The 23,103-nt window shown below is 40.5% G+C and overlaps 1 protein-coding gene across 1 annotated transcript in view; it reads left to right on the forward strand.

Moving 5' to 3' along the window:
* The window catches only part of DET1 (DET1 partner of COP1 E3 ubiquitin ligase), a 28,879-nt gene extending 10,803 nt beyond the window's left edge, over positions 1 to 18,076 (forward strand). Inside the window, exons 2-4 of the mRNA XM_007946094.2 lie at positions 1,899 to 2,086; positions 10,863 to 11,054; positions 17,887 to 18,076. Of these exons, the coding sequence (XP_007944285.1) occupies positions 1,899 to 2,086; positions 10,863 to 11,054; positions 17,887 to 18,076 (570 nt within the window). The remainder of the gene's footprint in view (positions 1 to 1,898; positions 2,087 to 10,862; positions 11,055 to 17,886) is intronic.
* Positions 18,077 to 23,103: the final 5,027 nt, after the last annotated feature.

Consider the following 23,103-nt stretch of genomic DNA (forward strand, 5'->3'; position numbering starts at 1 on the left):
CTGTGTTAATTGGTTTCCCTTTTCTTTGTTGAAGAGGGTCTGTGCAATCCTTCTGCCTAGTCCGCCATCTTGCCCCGCCTCTCCTAACATTTTTCTTTTGAATCATAACATGTGTATTCTTTAAAAAAAAAAAAGAGGTGGGGGTAATATGGCTAGAGAGAATTTTTTCCAGCTTAACCTGGATTCTCTTTCTTCCCTATCAAAGATAGAGGCACTCACTGAGCCATCATGAGTGAGCGTCTAGTTTTTTAAAATCACCACGGGAGATTGGTGATGAAGCCCTTGACTTCTGTATCTTCCTATCCTTTGTTTCCCTCTCTGCCCTGAAGAGAAGCTAGTAAATGCTTTTTGTAATTTTTATTTTATTTATTTATTGTAATTTTATAGTCACCTAATTATGAGAGATCCTGGTGAAGCCCTGATATGATCAAAGTGTTGTCCAGGTCTATAGAAAGGACATGAGCCAATCTTTTATTTAGGTTTGCACTATAATTACCTTGTTATTTTGGAAGGCATAAGTTGTCTGTGATTGTTACATTGAGATTATCCTGTTTTCCTTTGCTAAAATGTGACCTGCTTTTTTCTTTGGTCTGGTAGCTACAATAAGGTATAACTAGGAACACTGCTAGAGTTCTGTGCTTTTCTCACAGTTTTGTAACTTTAAACCCTGTCTCTTTGCTTAGTTGCCCTCCTCCTTTCTCCCCATTTAATTTGATAGGTTCCAGTAAGGAAAACAAGTAAAAAGTGCATTCAGACACAAAACCATCGTAATATTTAAAGGTATTATTCTCAGGTTACCATCCAGCCCCTGTAATTTACAGCCAAATTTAATTTCCAGGTGACCGCAAAAGCCATGCAATATAAGCTCTGGGAAGGACTAATTACTAGTAAAACAGGTGGGCCAAATGGCTCCAGAAATTGGTAATGGAGATTTAGACTCAATCCTAGGAGGGGGTTTACTAATCCTACTGTTCTGAAAACTTCTCACGTCCTGTGGGAAGTTTACAGATTAATTCACACTGCCACGTTCACTTTGCCCAAAACTAGGGGTACCTGGCGCTTCCTTTGTTAGGCAGAGCAGGATACTTGAGCTTTAAAGGAAGAGTCACCTAGGGACCCATTCAGAAAAAGCATTAACTCTGCCACCTATGGCATTTGAATGCTTTTCAGGTTCCCCCTCTGATCTTAATTGCTACAAATCCCAGATGTATCTTACAAATGCTTTTAGCCAAAAGAACATTGGTGAAGAAAGAAATGAAAAATACCTCTGTTTTTCTATTTGTTCAGCAGCAGTACCCTGCTTGGATACAACTTGCCTGGACACAGTGTACTTAAGGCGTTTCTCTGCATGTTAAAAATATTAAGAGGGAAAAATAAATGCCCCTGAATTGAACTTTCAACTGTACGCATACAGGGGAAAATAATTTGCCAACTGTCAGCTCCAGGCTGCAAATCACTTTCTCAGCAGGAAAGAAAATTAAATCTGTCATTTTAAAAAAGTGTTTTTTATCTCAGGGTGGGTTGGGGAGCAAGTAAGGAATAAACACTTGGAGAGAAATGTATTGAATTTGCACAGTTTGAAATGAAAGATTGAAAACCTTTTTATATACACTGGCCAATTCAGTACTTTTAGCAGCAGTGCAGATTCAGTGGGAAATTTGGCAACATTTAGGCTCTTGGTTGATAAAGTTCACTTAGGCTTTTCCTTTGTCAGAACCACTTGGAGCCACGTTTCCACCCTAGTGCTATAGCTGAGGTGTTTGCTTGTTTTATTTGAATGTCTTGAATTTCAGCCAGATGATAAGTTACCTAGGCATGGCATTATACTCAGCTGTCCTGTTGTTAGTTGCTCTCAGGTCGATTCTAATACATGGTGACCCTCTGTTCTTCCTTTGCAGGCATCTTTTTTTGTTGTGTACAATATGGTGACAACAGAGGTGATTGCTGTGTTTGAGAATACGTCAGATGAGCTTTTGGAACTCTTTGAGAACTTCTGTGACCTCTTCCGTAATGCTACCCTGCACAGTGAAGTACAGTTCCCTTGCTCAGCTTCCAGCAACAATTTTGCAAGGCAGATCCAACGCCGGTAAGCTGTTCCACCAGACTTAATAGGCTTAATTTTTCTGTAGAAAAATTGTTGGCATTAGGCTAATAGTCGTTTCCTCCAGGAAACCTTCCCTTATTCTTTCTGTCCACTCAGACTTGGTTAGGTCTGCCTGTTTTAACCTCTTGTGTCATTCTGAGTGTCTCTTTTCTCTCCTTTCAGCACTTGTGGGATTACTTGTGTATTGTCTGTGATTCCTCTTAGATTTTATATGAGCTGCAGAAAGATGGACAGTGTCTTTGTTGAACACTGTCAAGGATTTAAATATTTGTTGAATTGATAAGGAAATCATTTTAGAACTTTTGGTTAAACATGGTCTGTTGAACAAATGCATTTATCTTTGCTCCATCCTAAAATCTATTAAAATGACAGTAAAGAATAAGAGGTATAAATCTATGAGAACAAAGAATGAGACAAGAAATGATTGGAGACAGGTGACATCAGCACACATTTGGAAGCTGAAAAGCCAATGGATGAAGGATAACTGACTTAGCATAACTCATAGAGCAGAAGTTAGGCCTGCAGTGCTCAGTTACCAAGAAATAAACCTGACTAAACATTGATTTGGGAGGTCTGATAGCTTAGTGCCTAAGGCACTTGACTGCTAATCAGAAGACTGGCGGTTCAAACCCACCAGCCACTCCTTGGAAGGAAGATAGGGCAAACTACTTCCGTAGTGATACTGCTTCAGAAACCCAAGGAGGGGTCACTATGAGTCGGGTCCGATTTGACGGCATATAACATAACAAAACATTGATCTATGGGTGGATGGGTGGGGTGGACAGGCTGAACTATTAGGTATGTCTGTGCAGAGGGAAGTGTGCCAATGACCATGTATAGGCTTGTCAGACAATGTTTCTACAAGTGTATTTGTATGTTCTATAAGAATTCCCAACTCTTCTTCGGTCTTCCTTATTCATTGTCCAGCTCTCACATGCATACCAGGCGATTGGAAATATCATGGCTTGTGTCAGGCGCACCTTAGTCCTCAATGAGATATCCTTGCTCCTCAGCACTTGAAACAGTTCCTTCGCAGTTGCCTTTCCCAATGTTTCCCAGTGAGTTGTGGTGCTGGCGGAGAATGCTGAAAGTACCATGGACTGCTAAAAGAACTAACAGATCTGTCCTGGAGGAAGTGCAGCCAGAATGCTCCTTGGAAGCAAGAATGGCCAGACTTCGTCTCACCTATTTTGGTCATGTTGTAAGAAGGGACCATTCCCTGGAGAAGGATGTCATGCTTGGTAGGGTGAAGGGTCGACGAAAGAGGGGGAGGCCTTCAACGAGATGGATTGATATGGTGGCTGCGATGATGGGATCAAGTATAGCGGGGATTGTGGGGCTGGTGCGGGATCGGGCGGTGTTTCGTTCTGCTGTGCATGGGGTCGCTATGAGTCGGAAATGACTCGACGGCACTTAACAACAACAACAACAATAAGAATTCCCAGGTATATAATAGAGCTGACAAGAGATAAGGTTGTAGTCACTTCTTGGCCACAGCCAGCTACCCAGAGGGTTGGACCGGTGGGCTCGGACCATAGTTGCAGGGGACATCAAGCTCAGCTGGCATAACAGACTACACAAAAACACTGTTCCACGTCCTACTTTGGCGAATAGCAACTAGGACCATTAAAGCTTGCAGGTGGCCATCTAGTTGCAATGATGGCTCTTTCCTTGTCCAGAGCAAAGAAGAATGGAGAAAGCCAAAGACACATGGAAACAATTAGTCCAAGCAACTGGTGTACCATGCAATCCTCAGCCTATACGAGTATGAGACCAGAAGAACTAGATGGTGCCTGGCTACCACTGTTAACCACTCAGAGGAGATCTATGTAGGAGATCCTGGATAGAGGGGAAGAACAATGTGGAACAAAACTTAAAACCAGGTTTGGTGGTCTAATAGAGCCTGGTGGAACCCCTGAGACTAGCTGCCCTTCAGGTCTGGAATTGAACCCACTCCTGTGGCTTCCAGCCAAACAAATGACAGGCATATGAACTGAACATTTACATTAGCTAGATAGACTCCTTGGAGCGATAAATTGTGGGAGAGTAGAAGGGCTGTGTATACACAGGGAGACAGCTGGTGGGGGGCAGGAATACATGGAGGGAAGGACACAGGGAAGAGGTAACACTATGGAGAGGAAGTGGGAGGGGAGCTATTGCATTGTGAGAAATTGCAGTCAATGTCATGAGACAAAGTGTATGTGAGCTGCTGTATGGAAAGTGAATTTGGTCTGTAAACTTTCACCTAAATCACAATAAAAATTAAAAGAAAGGAGGGGGAGGGAAAGATGGGGAGAAAAAGAGAGAAGGAGAGAAAGGAAGAGAGAAAGAAGGAAGAAAGAAGCCTGACTTTCATTACAGGACTCTGTAAAGGGTCAGGAAATTGGAGGCATTATGTACCGCTGAGAGCTGGGTATGAGGTAGTCTGAAATCAGGAAGATTGGGTGAAGTTCTTAAAAGGATCAGTGAGATCTTATAGATCCCTTCCCTTAGCCTACACTGCCAGATGACAGTTTCTTCCCCCACCTCAGCAGAAGGCTGGAGGTTTACTCAGGTTTATCAGTTCATAGCTGAGAGCAGGATGAGGAATGTCATAGTAAAAACAGAGAATTAAGTGAAAGTTGACATACTGAAGGGTGAGATTCCTGTCCCCCTTACCACATTCTAAGATCCAGGCCTATACTCCCCCATATATAAGAGTAGTGATTTTTCCCTAAGGAAGCTGATAATTCAAAGAGACTTTCAAAGGAACATCCCTTTGCAAAACACCTAGGTTATTCTAAATTGATACCCATCAGTCAATAAAGTCCTATAAACCAAGGCTTCTACTAATCATCTTGTTGTTGTTATTTTTATGTGCCGTCGAGTGAGACACGCCTCATAGCGACGCCTTCTTGGGTTTCCAAGGTGGTATCACTACGGAAGTAGATTGCCTAACCTTCCTTCCGAGGAGTGGCTGGTGGGTTTGAACCACCAGCCTTCTGGTTAGCAGTCAAGTGCCTTAGGCACTACGGTACCAGAACTTTTAGTACATTATTATGAAATAGTTGATTGTTGTCAGGTGCCGTCGAATTGTTTCCAACCCATAGCGACCCTATGCCCAGCAGAACAAACCACTGGCTGGTCCTGTGCCAGCTTCATGATCCTTGCTGTACTTGGGCCCATCATCGGAGCCACTGTGTCAGTCCATCTCGTTGAGGGCCTTCCCCTCCATTGTCGACCCTCTACCTTACCAAGCATGACATCCTTCTCCAGTGAATGGACCCTTCGGACAACATGACCTGGCAACTCTGCAGGAAGGTCCTTTTCTCTTTTGAGCTTCTGCTCTTGGGCAGTCTTCATGTGGCTGGACATCTCTCTTCTTGCATCTCTTCTTCTCTCTGCTTGCTTGTTTAATCTCTTTTATATCTCAGAAGAGTTTGATATGAGATATACCTTTCATTAATCCTGTCTCATTAACATAACAAATAAGATTATAACCACAGGCGTAGAGTTTAGGATTTACAACATTTATTTTCAGAGAACACACTTCAGTCCATAGCAGGTGATGTATTTTATTGACCAACATATCGTACTTTGCTGCATAGAAAATATAATGTAGATAAAAATTGAAATTATTTTTTGTTTCTTGTGATCAAATAGTTCTAAATGCTCAATTTTACTGTCTCTTGGTAAGGTCTTTTGGGAAAGTAAATGAAAATGAGTTCTTTATGGTTCAGAATAAATATTTAAGTAAAAAAATAGAAACCAAGGATTGCAAATCGTTTAAGGAAAGTTTTTTATCCTGAGAAACTGATATCAAAACAAAACCAACAGAATAAAGAGTAAGGAAACAATATTGCATTCATTCAAATAATAGGCAGCTGTGAAAACTGGAACATTCCTAGACAATTAGATATTTTTGGACATTTAAAATGTTAGATACAATTGAGGAATTCTCTAAGAAAGTAGAATAAAAAGTGAAAGAAAGTGGAAGCAAAATAATAAGAAAATTAGATTAGGTCAGCAGGTCCAACAATATCTGGCTAATTTTAGCAGGAACAACAGAGATAATGGAGAGGAAATTATCAAAGAAATAATGGGCAGTTTTCTAGTACTGAAGGACATAAATTTCCAGGTTGGAAGGATCATCCAGTAGTATACTGAAGCTGGCTTGTACTAACAAGAGCTTGTTCTTCAATTTTCAATAATATTGCAAGCTGATTGTTAAATAAAGACATTATTAAAAATTAAGTTCTATAAATTTATAATCAAATAACTTATATTAAAAACAGATAGTAAATACTCAACACACATATATCCTAATTATTTTTTTATTACATTTTACTATTATTTATGCTCTTAAGGTTATTTTATCTATAATGGGAGCTCCGGTAGCATAGTGCCTAAGGCACTTGACTGCTAACCAGAAGGCTGGTGGTTCAAACCCACCAGCCACTCCTCAGAAGGAAGATGGGCAACCTACTTCTGTAGTGATACTGCCTCAGAAACCCAAGGAGGGGTACAACTCGACAGCACACAACAACAACATTTGGTGAATATACTGTATGATGATGTGCTGCAGCTTATCTCCTGACTACTTGATGTTCAGTGATACCACATTAGTAGTTTGAAATTGGCCACAGTAGAAGTATTTATATCATGGCAGTTGGTAAGTGCTATAAATCATGCCTTTGTGGTTGTTGTTACTCCTAGAGAAATGATCATTAAGCCTTTACCTGGACATAATTAGATCCATCAATTACCCATGTACCATGATTGAAAAAAGACCTGTACTGAGGAATATATCATCATGAAATTTTGGAACACTGGGAATAAAGAGAATAAAGAGAAAATTGAAAATCTTTTGGAAGGAAAATACATTTTCACATACAAAAAATAAGGCTTCAGAATTAAATCAGACTTAACAGTAGCAACACTGACAGCTAGAAACCATTGGAGTCGTGCCCTCAGACTTCTCTGGGGGAAAAAATTATTTTAAATTTAGAATTCTATATCCAAATAAAGGGGTAGAGCAAAGATATTTTTTAGACAAAGAAGGTACCAAAAAAATACCTCCCATGTATTTTCTGTAAGGAAGCCTCTGGAAGACTTACTTCACCAATAAATCAAGAAAGAATCCAACACTGGAGAAAGGCAAAGAGAATTGGGAGGATGATCGTAAAGGAGGGAGGTTTCAGGATGACAGACCACCAGTCAAACTGGATGGAAGCAGGAGTGTGGAGAATTCCAAGAAAGATCATCCAAGGACAAAATAAAATTGTTAAACTAGCTGGTGGTGTGAGTGTATTAAGATTGTCAGTTCCGTTTTAGTAGCACTCTCAGGGTAGGCCTCACTGAGAATGTGATACTTGAGCAAAGCTTTTGAAAGAGATCGGAGAGCAAGCCTAGTGGACATCAGGGGGAAGAATATATCAGATGAAAAGAACAGGAGATGTAAAGGCCCTGAGGTGGGAGAGTCTCTCCTGTGCTTGAGGAATATCAAGGAGGCCACGGTGTCTGGGTTGGCGTGAGCAAGGGGCAGAGTAGTAGGAGATGTGAGCAGAGACAGATCTGGAGGCCGGATGCTTAGGATCCTGGGGGCTGTTCTAAGGCTTTTGGCTACAGCTGTAGATGAGATATGAAGCAGGGTAGTGTTGGAGCAGAGAAATGACATGGTCTGATGTATATTTTAACAGGTTTACTCTGGCCGCTATATTAGGAATAAACTGTAGGAGCTAGGGTGGAAGCAGGGGTACCAGTTATAAGGTTATTGGAATTATTCAATAAGTAAAATTGCAGTCTGTTTCCTGCCACTGACATATCCTAAACACCTAGAAGAATACCTGGCATATAAAAACAAACCAAACTCACAGCCATCGAGTCTGATCCGACTTATAGTGACCCCTCCTTGGGATTCTGAGGCAGTATCTCTATGGAAGTAGATTGCCCAATCTTCCTTCTGAGGAGTGGCTGGTGGGTTTGAACCTCCAGCCTTCTAGTTAGCAGTCAGATGCCTTGGGCATTACACCACCAGAGCTCCTACCTGGCATATAGTGAATTAAAAAAAAAAAAATCACTTGCTCTTAAGTTGATTGAGACTCATGGCAACTCCATATGTGTCAGAGTAGAACTGTGCTCCAAAGGTTTTTCTTCATTTTTATACACTGTGCCTTTCTTTCTTTCTACCTAAGTGATTCAATGACTAGTTGATCGTAGATATTCCTGGTTTGGTTCAGAGTTTTCAAATACTATATGTGACCAAACAAATTAACACACTTTTCCAAAACTTGACAGACACATAAGTTATACTTTACAGGATGTTCTGATACACGTAAGTTTCACACAGCTCTTACCCTTACAGGGGAAGAGGTCCCTGGGTTTGAACATGCCAGGACCTCCCCAGACATTCGTACTTTGAACCCAGGATGCCAAGTGGATACTGGCTGAATATTAAGTTTTATGTATAGGAATATCATCTGTGTATATTAGCCCAGTTTGACCATTGTCTTTTCTACCTTGGCAAATATGAGCCACAGATTTGGGACCTGGGATGTTGCCTCCCCAGTGATGGTGGGTCTCGTCATATCTGTAGTTGTAATTGGTCTTGATCACTTTCACCAGCTTAGCCAGAGCTCCTTTGTCTTCTGAGTTCACCTGTATGAAGATGATGGTGGTGCATGTCTTTCTATGGACTAGCTGTCCCAGTCTGGCCTTCCCCTTGATGATGCAATAGGGAACTCACATTTTACAACAAGGCAGGCAGGAGGACCATCAGGTCAATGGGATCCCTACCATGTTCAGTCACCACCAGCTGGGCCTTCTTGTTTTTCATCAAGGTTGTGACAGTATTAACCCCAGAAGGTCTCTTAGTGGAATATCCCCTTTGCCAGCAGCTTTCTTCTCATCCTGAGCCAGCAATCTCTGCTTCTTCTCTTGCTTTGTCTCTGGTCTCTTCTTGTGGGCCAGCTTCTGTAGTTGAATAGCTATCTGGTACTTTAAGGCTTGGATGAACAAGTTAATGGTGTGTGTAGGGGATACTTTCAGCTGCTTATAAAGGATACACTTTTGCCGCTGCAGCTGCATGTAGGAGGGGCATTTCACAAAGCAGGTGAGGTCTTTTTGGGTTGGATGTCCAGTCTGATGCCAGAATTTTGAGGCTTTTTCTCAAACGGGATACCATCTTCTTGACTTTCTACTTCTTGATAACAGCAGAGACGAGGCCCATCTTCTTCCCATTTTCTTTCTTTCCTTTCAGCATTTTGAGTAGCTGATTGAGAGAGCTCCATAGGGTTTTCAGTGGCTGATTTTTCTAAAGTAGATAAAAAAAAAAGGCTGTTCTTCTGAGAGGCCTCTGGGTGGATTGGAACTGCCAATCTTTCTGTTAATAGCTGAGTGTTTAACTGTTTGCACCACCCATGAACTCCTTGGCACATACTAGCCTCAGTAATTTTTTGATTGAAACATGGTAGTTATCAGGTGGTAGCATTGAAGGTGGTAAGTAATTGATTCTAGCTCCATGTATTTTGAAAGTAGAACCCAAAATAGTAATGGAGGAGGGATGTAGTCTCTGGAAGAATGAAGTCAAGGATGATTGTAACATTTTTGGCTTGGTCAATTTGTAGGAAGAAGTTGCCATTAAACTGCGATGCAAAGACTGGGTAGAGCAGGTTTGTTGTTGTTAGGTGCTGGTGAGCCGGCTCTGACTCATAGTGACCCTAAGTACAACAGAATGAAACACTGCCCAATCCTGTGCCATCCTCACATTTGGTGTTATGTTTGAGCCCATTGTTGCAGCCACTGTGTTAGTCCATCTTCCTGAGGGGCTTTCTCTTTTTTGCTGGCTCTCTCTCTGCTTTACCAAGCATGCTGTCCCCCTCCCAATAACATGTCCAAAGGACAGGAGCCAGAGTTGCCTTCCTCGCCTCCAGGAGCACTCTGGCTATACTTCTTCCAAGACAGACTTGCTCATTCCAGGTTTAGAGGGGAACATACAAAGTCCGGTAAGTGGAGAGGTCTAGGAGTTTCTCAGGGAAGAAGGAATGATGTGTGGTCAGATCCATGTGACAGGCCAAGTACAATAAGGACTGATAACTACTGCTGGATTTAGCAACATGGAGATCCTTGGTGACCTTGGCAAGATTAGTTTCAGTGAAACTGAGGATGAAAGCCTGTTTATTTTCAGGTGGTTTTAAGAAAGAATGGGAGAATTGGAGACAGTAGAGAAAACTTATGAGGAGTTTTGTCATAAAGAGGAACATAAAACTGGTGTATTTGCTGGTGCAGTATGTAGTATTAAGTTTTTGTTTTTAAGTGGGAGGGAAAAAATGCCTTGTTCGTATGCAGGTAGGAATGATCCTGTTGAGAAGGCAGAAGTTGCTGGTTTAAGAGAAGGGGAATGCAAGAAGGATGGGCTCTAGTGCACAGATGGAAGGGTTGGTTTTACCTGGGAGCATGGATAGCTGTATAGGTGCAAGATAAGTTCTTGAAATTTTTTTTACTTGAACCTTTTTTTTTTAATAGAGATAGTTGCCTCAGACTAGTTATATTCATTTAAACCTGTTTGTAGCATCTCTGTTAACTTTTCCAAAGTAAATTCATTTTCTCTATATCTATATTGTGCTTTACAAAATATTTATAGCTAACAAGACTTGTGATGTAATCTTTCATTTTTTATTTACAGTATAGATTGTTTTTAGACATGTATTTGCAAATTTCAGATCCAGGCCAGCTTTGTATACCCACTAACAAAGCTTTCCTCTCTGGTGCTTTATTTTAGATTCAAAGACACTATTATCAATGCCAAGTATGGAGGGCACACGGAGGCAGTGCGCCGGCTACTGGGGCAGCTCCCTATCAGTGCCCAGTCCTACAGTGGGAGCCCCTACCTTGATTTGTCTCTCTTCAGCTATGATGACAAGTGGGTGTCAGTCATGGAGCGGCCCAAGACTTGTGGAGATCACCCTATCAGGTACACCATCACTGCTACAACTACAGCTGCTTCAGGGCTGAAGATAGCCTGCTTTTTCTTTTTCTGCCTGAACACCATTTCATTGTGACTCTCTCCACTTGTAGTCATGGTTGGCTTAAAAGGGAAGGCTATTTCTGTAATGTGGTGAATGCTTTGGTCATTTAAGTACTAATCTCATAGATTAACCAGTGCTACTTTTTCTTCTCATCAAAGCATCCAATTTAAGTAAGTGTTGTCCTCTTTAAAGGTATCTAGGGAGAAAAATAATACTTTTACATTTAATAATCTAATACCACTCCATAATAGTTTTTGTAGTTGACACTTTTTATTATGTCTAACTTAAATTAATTTATCCCCCTGTTACTAGTAGAAAAGATACCAGAGGCAGTTTGGGAAATAAGCAGGTTTAGGAAAAACCTTTGTTTCCTCACTTTGAGGAATTTTAGAATATAAATTACTATGTTTATCACTGGAACCTTGAAACTAACCTCTTATAAGCAATCCCTCCCTTACAGATATGCAGTCCATAGACCCACCTGTCTCTGCCAGGTCTGCAGCCTGTGTTGTTCCTTGTGCTCTAACAGGTACTAAACTCACTGCCATCGAGTTGAATCTGACTCATAGAGACCCTTTCTTGGGTTTCCGAGGTGGTATCTTTACAGAAGTAGGTTGCCCAGTCTTCCTTCTGAGGAGTGCCTGGTGGGTTTGAACCACCATCCTTCTAGTTAGCAGTCAAGTGCCTTAGGCAATATGCCACCAGAGCTCCTTAATAGGTACTAGAGAGAGGAGCTAGTACCCCTGCCACTAGTAGGATTGCTCCAAAAGAAAGCTGTTTTCCTGGAGCCCTGAGCTAGAGTTGGGAAGTTTCTTCACATAGAAACAATGGTAGTTAGATCTTTGTAGTAGTAGTAGTATCATAATCCAGCTTCAATGTGTCTTAAATGGATGTGTGTAACATTCTTTTATAATTAGTTGTCATCCATATTTCCTTTAGGAAATTGCAGTCAAGTTCCCAAAACTGATTTTTAAAAATTTTTTATTATGGAAAAGTTAAAACATATACAAAAAATAATCATATAATGAATCCGCATGCACCCATTACCTGGCTTCAACAGTTATCAATACATTTCAGTCTTGTTTCATCTAGACCTACCACCACCACCACTACTGTCTTCTCCCCAATTATTTTGAAGCTGATCTAAGATGTCATATGAAACTTCAATACCATTATCCGATCTTTAAAAAAAAATGTATTAATACCACCAAATATCTAATCAGTGTCCACAATACCATTATCTCATGACCAAAAATTTAGTATTACAGTGAAACCTGTGAGAGCCAGAACTCAGTGGGACTGCCTTGTTTTTTCAGGGCTCACAAATTTTCTGCCTTTGAAGGGTTCTTACCACTTTTCATCGCTCTCTCTTAGTGGAAAAGATTTGAGCTTTCCTTCTCTGATAGGTTTTCATCTTTCAGAGGTTCCAGCTTTCACAGGTTTTACTGTATCATCAAATACCTAGTCAATATACATTTCCCCATTGTCTTGTAAATATTCTTTTTACAGTTGGTTTGTTTGAATCAGGACATAAATGTTACCTAAAAGCAGGTCTGTGCCCAATGCAACTCTAGCCAATTATGAACCACATGGAGGTGAGGAAAAGAGAAGACTTTATTCTTTAGCATACTAAGGGAGACAGAGAGGTACTCCACCTCAGATTCTGTCTGTCCTCGAGGTACAGCTTGCTGGTTTTATGGGTTGTTGAGCCAAGAAGGTCTATTCTCCAAGGGGTTCTTCCCTTTCAGAGGTCCTTTCCTCCCATTATCTTGTCTGAGAGTGGTTGCTAATAAAGAAGCCTGCTCTTTCATCTTCTGACATTCCTTTCTTTTCTGTGTCTGCTCTTTATTAGTATATACTTCAGTGGGCATTTTTACTATCTGAGAAATTTCCATTCCCACACTTCTTTTGACTTTCTATAGATTTCTCTTAATATCTAGAGCACTTTGTTCTATAAAAATAATATTGACCATTCATGTATTCTCTGGACCCTCCGAATCTGAATCCGTAAATTGATTCCAGAAAGGCTAACAGGTCTTCTTCTGGTTTCTGCTTAACGTTATCAGGCAAATTGTTTTTCAACTTAGAAAGGTCAGAAGTGTAAATGGGCTATGAATCCAAAGCATTTGGGCCAGCTCCCCTCTAGCTGCGTCCTCTGGGTTTAGCATGGGAGCTTGCCTAAGCAGGTAAAGCCCTGCTGATTTTCTTACTGTCTTTGGTCTGAAGAAGGTGCCACTCTGAGTATGTGGTGGAGAGAAACCCTACACCAGAGGAGCCTTCTGAGGCTGACAAAAGGTTTACAGGGGCCCTAGGTGGAGCAAAAGGAGGAGGATGAGACAGTCCCACAGAATAACTTTCCTTACCTTCCTCCTGTTCTGCATCATTTAAAATTGAAGGTTTAGGGTCCTTTTGTACCGTAATTTCACATTGTTTCTGCAAATCTTTATTTTACCATAAAAGGATGTAAAAGTTTCTATGTAGAATTTTCATCCCATTTTCCTTCTCTTGTACAAAGCAAATCTAGCTGCAGAATAAAATTATAATTTATAGATTCATTTACTGGCCAGGTTTCATAATCTCTTACTTTATACTGAAACCAAGCAGTATTACAAAAGAATTTCATTTTAGACCTCTTTATAGAGTCACTTTCAAAATAAGACCAATGCTTAAGGATTCACCCTAATGAGCTACATTCTGGAATCTGACTCTGCACCAACCATTATTGTAAGAACACATTCATTGTATCAACTTTTAAAGCTTCACAGGCTAAGTCTCCCCTGTCTACACTTTAAGCCACAACATTGAACCAGATAGGATTTCTCTCTTAACTCACTGAAGGGACCCAAGTCCCTCTTCCCAAGGCAAACAGGAAAGCCATTTCCTTCTCCTCACTGTGAGTGTTGCCTTTGGGTCTGAGATCTGCTCTGACTTCAAGGACTGAGGACTTAACCCCTGAAGAAAAAATTCCATGTACTGGAATCAGTTATTGGCTTCTGTCAGTCAGAGGAACCAGGAGAGGTGAAAATGCAAGGTCCCATCTGTGTTGTCTGCAGTTGTTACCTAAAAGCAGGTCCATGTCTGGTAGGATTCTAACGAATTATGAACTACACTGATATGAGGGAAAGAGGGTTTTATTCTAAGGGAGACAGAGAGATATTCCATTTCAGGTTCTAACTGTCCTCTGGATGCAGCTGCTGTTTTTAATAGGTTGTTGAGCCAAGGTGATGTTATTACAGGGTTAGATACATTTTAAACATACATAAACATGTAAGCATGCACAGTTGGAAAAAGTTACAACATCTTCTCATTCTCATGTAAGCATCTTTTATTATTATATCAACTCTCTACCCAGGAGCTTGATTTTTACCATGCTAGCGTAACTTTTTACCTACTTGGCTTGCTCAAGCCATGAAAGGTAATCTCTAGCAAAGAACAAGAATTGCATCTTTTTTTTTTTTTTTACCAGAAACAACAGAGAACATGATGTTTATCAGTAATTTTGAATGCCTGGGGGTTGGTCTCATAAACAGGTCCATATATTGCATTTGGTCACTATTCCTCTTAAGTCTCTGTTTTACCATAGATCTGCCTTCCTTTTTTATTTTTCCTTACAGTGAAATTGTTGAAGGAAGCAAGTTGTTTGTCCTGTAACATTTTCTGTTGTATATCTGGGGTGGTATCTACCATGTTTCTCAGTCCCCCAGATTTTCTATCAACTGGTAGTTAAATTTAGAAGCTCAAACAACTGACTTTTAAATTACAAGCCATTTGTGTTCTGGGAACTACATGGGTAAGGTTACATAAAAGCATATATTATGGGCCTCATTTGATATAATCAAATTACATGAGATATATTTCCCTCCTTTCTGACTTCCCTGCCTTTCTGATTTGAAAAGGGTAACCAGAGTAACAAATCTGGAAATGCTATTGTAGTGAAATAGATTTTTCTTGTAATTCTTAATTTATTTTTAATTTAAAATAAGAAATGTAAAGATATTGATTTAAAGGCATTTGAAGAGGTACTGCCTGCCATTCATTACCTTTTTGTATGTTTCATTCTAGCCTTTGGCAGTATTCATAGTTGTTTATGTAAATGTAAGAGATTTACATTTACACTTGCAATCACAAGAAGCATAATATTTTGTAGTCTACTTTTATCACTTTGTATGATTTTATAAATATTTTCCATGTTGTTGTATAAACCCACTGCCATCAAGTTGATTCCAACTCATAGTGACCCCATTGAACAGAATAACTGCCCCATAGGGTTTCCAACGCTGTAAATCTTTACAGAAGCAGATTACCACATCATTTTCCAGTGGAGCAGCTGGTAGATTTGAACTGCTAACTTCTGTTAGCAGCTGTGGTTGTTGTTGTTATGTGCCATCGAGTCGGCCCCGACTCATAGCGACCCCTCCTTGGGTTTCCGAGGCAGTATCACTGCGGAAGTAGGATTGCCCAACCTTCCTTCCGAGGAGTGGCTGGTGGGTTTGAACCGCCAGCCTTCTGGTTAGCAGTCAAGTGCTTTAGCCACTATGCTACCAGAGCAGCTGTGGTAGTTAAGGTTATATGTCAAGTTGGCTGGGACTGGTTTTGAGTGGCTGGGCAGCAGGATATAGTTATTCCTCATGTTAAGACTAGTAATCGACTCCATGGTAGAATCTACTGGAGCAGCTGAGTAGCTGCCTTAGGGATGTGGTCTGTTTCCAGTATATAAGAAGAAGTTTTGAGAAAGATCTCTGAGTTTTTATGACACATCTGGATCCAGCATTTGGCCAAGTCTTTGTCTCAGTGGCATGCCATGTTGTCTGCCAACCTTGAGACTGTTTCTGAACTTGAACTAGTGGCCTGCCGTGTTGCTTGCTAATTTTGGGACTATGCCATTTTACTTGTTGACCTTGGGTTTGTTAGCCTTAGCAGCCAGCAGCTGCTTGAGTTAAGAGACTTCTCCAGCTCCAGTGGGCCAGGAGCAAGAGGCAGAGTTGAAGCCCAACGTCAAGGGGCGTTCACCCAGCTCCTATAGCTGGCACGTTGAACTCAGATTTCTAGCCTCCTAAACTGTAAGAGAATAAATCCCTATTTGTTAAAGCCATTCCATTTGTGGTATTTTCTGTTAGAATGGCACTAGATAACCAAACAGCAGCCAAACACTTGAAACACTGCACCATCAGTACTCCTTTGTTGTTACACAGTCCTCACAATTACAGTCCTCGTGATGGCATATTACTCCAACACATAGACGTACCATGATTTATTTAGCCATTCCCTTACTTGTGAGCATTTCTGTTTCTGCATTTTTACATTAGAACTTATGTTGTCTTCATGCATGTGACTATTTACTTTGTTTAAATTGAAGTCTGAGTATATAAATTCTTGGAAATGGGATTATTTTATCAAAGGCTATGAATATCTTTTTGTCTGTTTGCTTTACAGAGGGAAATTATAAAGCTGTTAAATCCAGGGCACATCATTTTCTAGAACTGCCTTCCCCCACTCAACTTCTACCTGAAAACCTAAAACCCTAAAAACCCCATCTCTAAAACCCAGTGCTGTTAGAGTTGATTCTGACTCATAGTGACCCTCTTTAAAAGAAACCAAAAAAACCACTGTGATTGAGTCAATTTTGACTCATAGTAACCCCTATTGGGTTTCCAAGGCTGTAAATCTTTATGGAAGTTGACCACCTCATCCTTCTTCCACAGAGTGGCTAGTGGATTTGAACCACTGACCTTTTGGTCAACAGTCACACACCTTAACCACTACACCACCAGAGAGCTCCTTAGTGACCCTCTTTAAAAAAAAAAAAAAAATACTCACTGCCATTGAGTTGATTCTGACTCACAGTGACCCCGTTGGGTTTCTGAGGTGATAAATCTTTATGGAAGTAGATTGCCCCATCTGGTGGTTTGAACTGTCTGCCTTGTGGTTAGCAGTCAGATGCCTTCTGCACTGCACCACCAGGGCTCCTTAATGACTCCAGTGGTGGTTATTTTGCACATGGGTAAAGGTACTTAAGTACTGAAATGGATGAAAGCATCTTTATTCTTACTATATTAGATGATTTTTTTAAACTAGGCAGTATTTTGTTTTTTATGTGAGAAAGAAGAATCTCTCAAAACGACTGTATTCTTAAAAATCAAAAACTCATTGATGAGCCTAGACCTGCACTGTCCTACAGCTGCACTGTCCTGTATGTGGCAATTGAGCACTTAACATGTGGCTTGTCCATGTTGAAAGGTAGGAAAGGTAGTGTCAAATGCCTGGATTTCAAAGACTTACTCTGAAAAAAAGGATAAGAAATGTCTCATTAATATATATTGGTTATATGTTAAAATGATAATATTTACAAAAATTATTAAAATTAATTTCACCTTTTCTTTTTTCTTTCTTAAATGTGGTTACCTGAAAATTTTAAATTGCATACGTGGCTTGCACTGTATTTCTAGCCCTAATCCAGACAGTCTTGAGACAGTAGCTTCTGCAAGAGGCTGGACTATAACTAAGGGTCATGTGGACAAAGAAATGACCCAATAACTCAGTGCAACCTAGTCAGGTTCCTAATCACACTTGGCCCTAAAATTAGCTGATTAGACCAAGGTGACTTTCCATTTTCAGTAATAACATGAGGCTAATGTGAGAGGAGATTTCATTAATAAGGCATAATAATGAGCTGCCAGCTTTCCTTTGCTGTCCAGATTTAAAGGTAGTAGTGAATATTAATACCATTCTCTCTCCCTCCTTCCCTCCCTCCCTCCCTGTTCTTCCTCTTCTGTGTAGGTTCTACGCCCGAGACTCTGGTCTGCTCAAGTTTGAGATCCAGGCAGGCTTACTGGGCCGCCCCATCAACCACACAGTGCGACGCCTTGTTGCCTTCACTTTTCACCCTTTTGAGCCTTTTGCCATTTCTGTACAGAGGACTAATGCTGAGTATGTTGTCAACTTCCACATGCGACACTGCTGCACATAGGTGCTTCACCAAAGCCAGGTTATTATCTGGTCTTCCAAGACTTTGCCTCCCTCTTACTCAGTCAATTCCAAAGCAAAAGCCTCTGACCACCAGCACTGTTCCTGTGATTCCAGACTGGTATGCCTCAAATGAGACCGAGCAGAAGAGGTGTCAGGGTTAGGGGTGGGAGACGGATCAGTGTAACTGAATGGTTTTTTATTGTATACAATCTAGTCACTGATGGACTTCAAGTCCTCTTGCCTTTTCCCTGTGGGAATGCCTAGCATTAATTAAGTTCATTTAACTTTTGTTTTATTTTGTGTTTTATTGCTGTGAGAAGAGAGCATTACACCTTACCCTTCCTATCACTTCTTTGGCATTGTGGTATGCAGCCTAAAGCAGATAGATCTTGTTTACTCATGAGATCTATATACATTCTTTCTACTTAGCCAACAAGCAGTGCCATCTTTAATAGCAAAAAAAGAAAAATAAAACCTTGTTATTTTCTTACTTAAATTAGCCTGTTTGATGACTACCTTATGTTTTGAGCACACCAAATGCTTTTCAAATACTTGGATTCCAGGAAGGACTGTGAAAGAGACTAGAGGCCATGGATACAGCATTTGCTCCTGGGAGAACTACATGGCATGTGCCAGCATGGAAGACGGTTATTTGCCAAGATAGTTTCCTTCCCTAGAGTGTTCTCCTGATAATTGTTACAGCTAGAGGAACTAGGCATAATTGTACAGTCTCATGTGGAAGCATGCTCCCATCTGTGCCATCTGTGCTGTGCAGGTGGAAGAGTGAGCAGCTCTCTTTGGCCATAGCAGAAACAAATACTGTATAGCACGAACAGTAATTTGGGTGATGGGAGCTGGCAAGCTCCAGGTGTCCCTAAAGAGATTATGCTAGCTGTTCCTGGGTGGCTGAGCCATCACAGCTATCCTACAAACATCTGCCATCCCCCAGCCTGCATCTTTCTGTCATATTCTCCACTGGTCTCCAGAGAGCTTATTAGACTGTTTCTGTTTCTTCTTTGTAATGTATCTACCATGCAGATAGTAAATGTCTTTTGTGACCTTTGATTTGGAAGTAGCTTTGAAATCTTGGGGTCCAGGAGGCTGTGAATAGGGCCATGGGTGCAAATAGCTGGATTTTAAATTCCCTTTACCATCCAGACTGAGTCCTTTGGGACCTTAGGAAGTGGGATATGAGATACTGAGCCCCATCAATAATAGTTCTGTTCATTTCATAATTCTCAACATCTAAATTAATGCTCGTTTAGCAGTCAACGTGTAGAATTTGAGCACCTTCTGAGTTAGGTAGACACTGTGTGTTATGGATTGAATTATGTCCCCCCAGAATAATTGACAACTTGGCTAGGCTATGATTCTCAGTATTATATAATTATCTTCCATTTTGTGATTCGATGTAATTATACTCCATTTTGTGGTCTGATATAATTATCCTATGTATTGTAAATCCTAACCTGTATGATGTTAATGAGGTAGGATGCAATCCATAGGATTAGGTTGTATCTTGAGTCAATCTCCTTTGAGATAAAAACAGAGATTAAACAAGCAGAGAAAGAGAGACCTACCACTACCAAGAAAGAAGAGCTGGGAGTGGAGTCCTTTGGGCCTGGGTTTCCTGTATTGAGAACCTTCTAGACCCAGGAGAAGATTGATGCCAAGACATGTGGAGATCTCCAAGGAATGCCAGGCCCACAGACACTGAAAGGAGACAAGGATCTTCCAGAGCTGACAGAAAGCCTTCTCCTAGAGCCAGAGCTCTGAATTCAGACTTCTAGCCTAAATGATGACAGAATAAATTTCTGTTTTTTAAAGCCTTCTAATTATGGTATCTCTGTTATGGCAGCACTAGATAACACTGTATTAAAGTACTAAGGATGAGGAGCAAAATAGGAAAAATTATATTAAAAACAATAAAAGCTGTGATACCTTTGCAGCATAGTTTAGGAGGATTGAGGGGAGGCAGAGAGGAAAGATGTGTTAGGGAAATGGCATTGGAACTGGATAACTAGGAGCATGTCATGTGGACCAGGTTGGAGGGCATTTCAAGGAGAGGCTCAGCATGTGCAAAGGCATAGGAGCATGAAGGGAACTGTCAAGGTTGTTGGATGGCAGATAATCTAATATGGTGAGAACAGAAGCTGCAAGGGGGCTGGGGCATTGTGGCTGAGCTGGTAAGCTGAGAGGCTATTGTGAAGAGAGGCCTTGTGCATGATGCTAGGAATTTCACAAAGATAACTTCCAGCATTTTGGATGATGGTTTGGAAGGAATAAATAAAGGCCAGAGAAGTCTATTGTAATCCAGAGGAGAATGAGAGAGCCTGAACCATGTCACTGAACATTTGGAGGGATGAAATACTGAGCAGTCTCCTGTATTTTAGGTCATGAAGAACGTTGTTGTGAGGTGCTGTCAAGTCATTTCCAACTCCTAGTGACTCTGTGTACAACAAATGAAAAACTATCCAGTTCTGCACCATCCTTATAATCATTGGTATGTTTGAGCCCATTGTTGCACCCTCTGTGTCAGTCTATCTCAAGGGTTTTCATTTTTTTTTTTTTTTTTTTGCTGACCCTCTGCTTTACTAAGCATGATGTTCTTCTTCAGGAACTGGTCCCTCCGGATAACATGTCCAAAGTATGTGAGATGAAGTCTCGTCATCCTTGCTTCTAAGGAGCATTCTGGCTGTCCTTCCAAGAAAAATTCATTCTTCTGGCAGTCCATGGTATATTCAGTATTCTTTAATAACAGTATAACTCAAAGACATTAATTCTTCAATCTTCCTTAATCATTGCTCATATTTTATATGCATATGAGGCAATTGAAAATACCATGGCTTGGGTCAGGTGCACCTTAGTCCTCAAAGTGACATCTTTGCTTTTTGATACTTTAAAGAGGTCCTTTGCAGCACATTTGCCCAATGCAATGCATTGTTTGATTTCTTGACTGCTGCTTCCATGGGCATTGATTGTGGTTGCAAGTAAAATGAAATCCTTGACAATGTCAATCTTTTCTTCATTTATCATGATGTTACTTACTGGTCCATTTGTGAAGATTTTTGTTTCCTTTATGATGAGATATAATCTATACTGAAGATGGTAGTCTTTGATATTCATTAGTAAGTGCTTCAAGTCCTTCTCACTTTTCAGCAAGCAAGGTTGTTTCATGTGCAGTTAGCAGGTTGTTAACCAGTCTTCCTCCAGTCCCAATGCTGTGGTGTTCTTCATATAGTCTAGCTTCTCAGATTATTCGCTCAGCATAGAGATTGTGTAAGTATGATGAAATGATACCCTGGCACACACCATTCCTGATTTTAAACCACATGGTATTCCCCCATTGTTTGAGCGACTGCCTCTTGGTCTATGTTCAGGATTATTTGTTCTGGAGTTCCCTTTCTTTGCCGTGTTATCCATAATTTGTTATGATCCACACTGTTGAATGGCTTTGCATAGTCAGTAGAACATAGATAAACATCTTTGTGGTATTCTCTATTTTCAGTGAAGGTTCAGCAGTGGTATCCCTCATTCCACATCCTCTTCTGAATCCAACTTCAATTTCTTTGAAATCTTTTGTTCAGCTCTTTTACTTTATCTGTTCACCTTAGCTACTGTGTGTTTAAGAGCAAATTTCAGAGTCTCTTCTGACATTCATTTAAGTCTTTTCTTTCTTTCCTTTTTAATGATCTTTTGTTTTCTTCATGTATGATGTCCTTGATACCATCCTACAGTTCGTCTGGTCTTCGTCCACTGGTGTTCGATGTGTCAAATGTATTCTTGAGATGGTCTCTAAATTCAGGTGGGATATACTCAAGGCCATACTTTGGCTTTCGTGGACTTGTTTTAATTTTCTTCAGCTTCAACATGAACTTGCATATGACCAACTGATGGTCTGTTCTGTAGTCAGCCCTGGGCCTTGCTCTGACTGATGATACTGAACTTCTCTATTGTCTATTTCCACAGATGTAGTTGATTTGATTCCTGTGTATTCCATCTGGAGAGGTCCACATATATGTTGCCATTTATGTTGTTGAAAAATGGTATTTCCAAATGAATAGGTTGTTGGTCTTAAAATTCTGTCATGGGCTCTTTGGCATCATTTCTCTCACCAAGGCCATGTTGTCCAACTTTCACATTCCAATCACCGATAAGTATCAATGTGTATTGATTACATATTTGATCAATTTCAGACTGCAGAAGTTAGTAAAAATCATCAATTTCTTCATCTTTGGTAATAATGGTTGGTGTGTAAATTTGAGAACAATAGTCATATTACTGGTCTTCCTGGTAGGCATATGAATATCATCCTATCACTGATAGTGTTGTACTTCAGGATAGATATTGAAATGTTCTTTTTGCCAAGGAATGAGACACCATTCTGCTTCAATCTTACATTCCCAGCATAGTAGACCATATGTTTATCTGATTCAAAATGGCCAGTACCAGTCCATTTCAGCTCACTAATGCCTAGAATATTGATGCTTATGCATTCCATTCCATTTTTGATGACTTCCAGTTTTCCTAGATTCATACTTCGTGCATTCCATGTTCTGACTCCTAATGGATGTTTGCAGCTGTTTCTTCTCATTTTGAGTTGTGCCACATCAGCAAATGAAGGCCCCGAAAGCTTATTTCATCCATGTCATTAAGGTTGACTCTACTTTGAAGATCCTGATCTTCCCCAGTCGTATTATGAGTGCCTTCCAATCTGCCGGGCTCATCTTCTGGTACTGTATCAGACAGTGTTCCATTGCTTTTCCTAAGGTTTTCACTGGCCAGTTTTCTTAGAAGTAGATAGCCAGATCCTTCTTCCTAGTCTGTCTCAGTATGGAAGCTCCACTGAAACCTACACCATGGGTGAACCTGCTAGTACTTGAATACCAGTGGCATAGCTTCCACCATCACAGCAACACACAAGCCCCCAAAGCAGGATAAAGTGACTGATGAGTGGTGGTCATGAAGAATACAGGACCCCATAGCTTGGTCGATTTTGTATTCTACTAATATGCTACTAATTAACCC

Source organism: Orycteropus afer, unplaced genomic scaffold, assembly GCF_000298275.1.
Source record: "Orycteropus afer afer isolate SDZICR_OR568_19922 unplaced genomic scaffold, OryAfe1.0 scaffold00150, whole genome shotgun sequence".
Lineage (NCBI taxonomy): Eukaryota > Metazoa > Chordata > Mammalia > Tubulidentata > Orycteropodidae > Orycteropus > Orycteropus afer.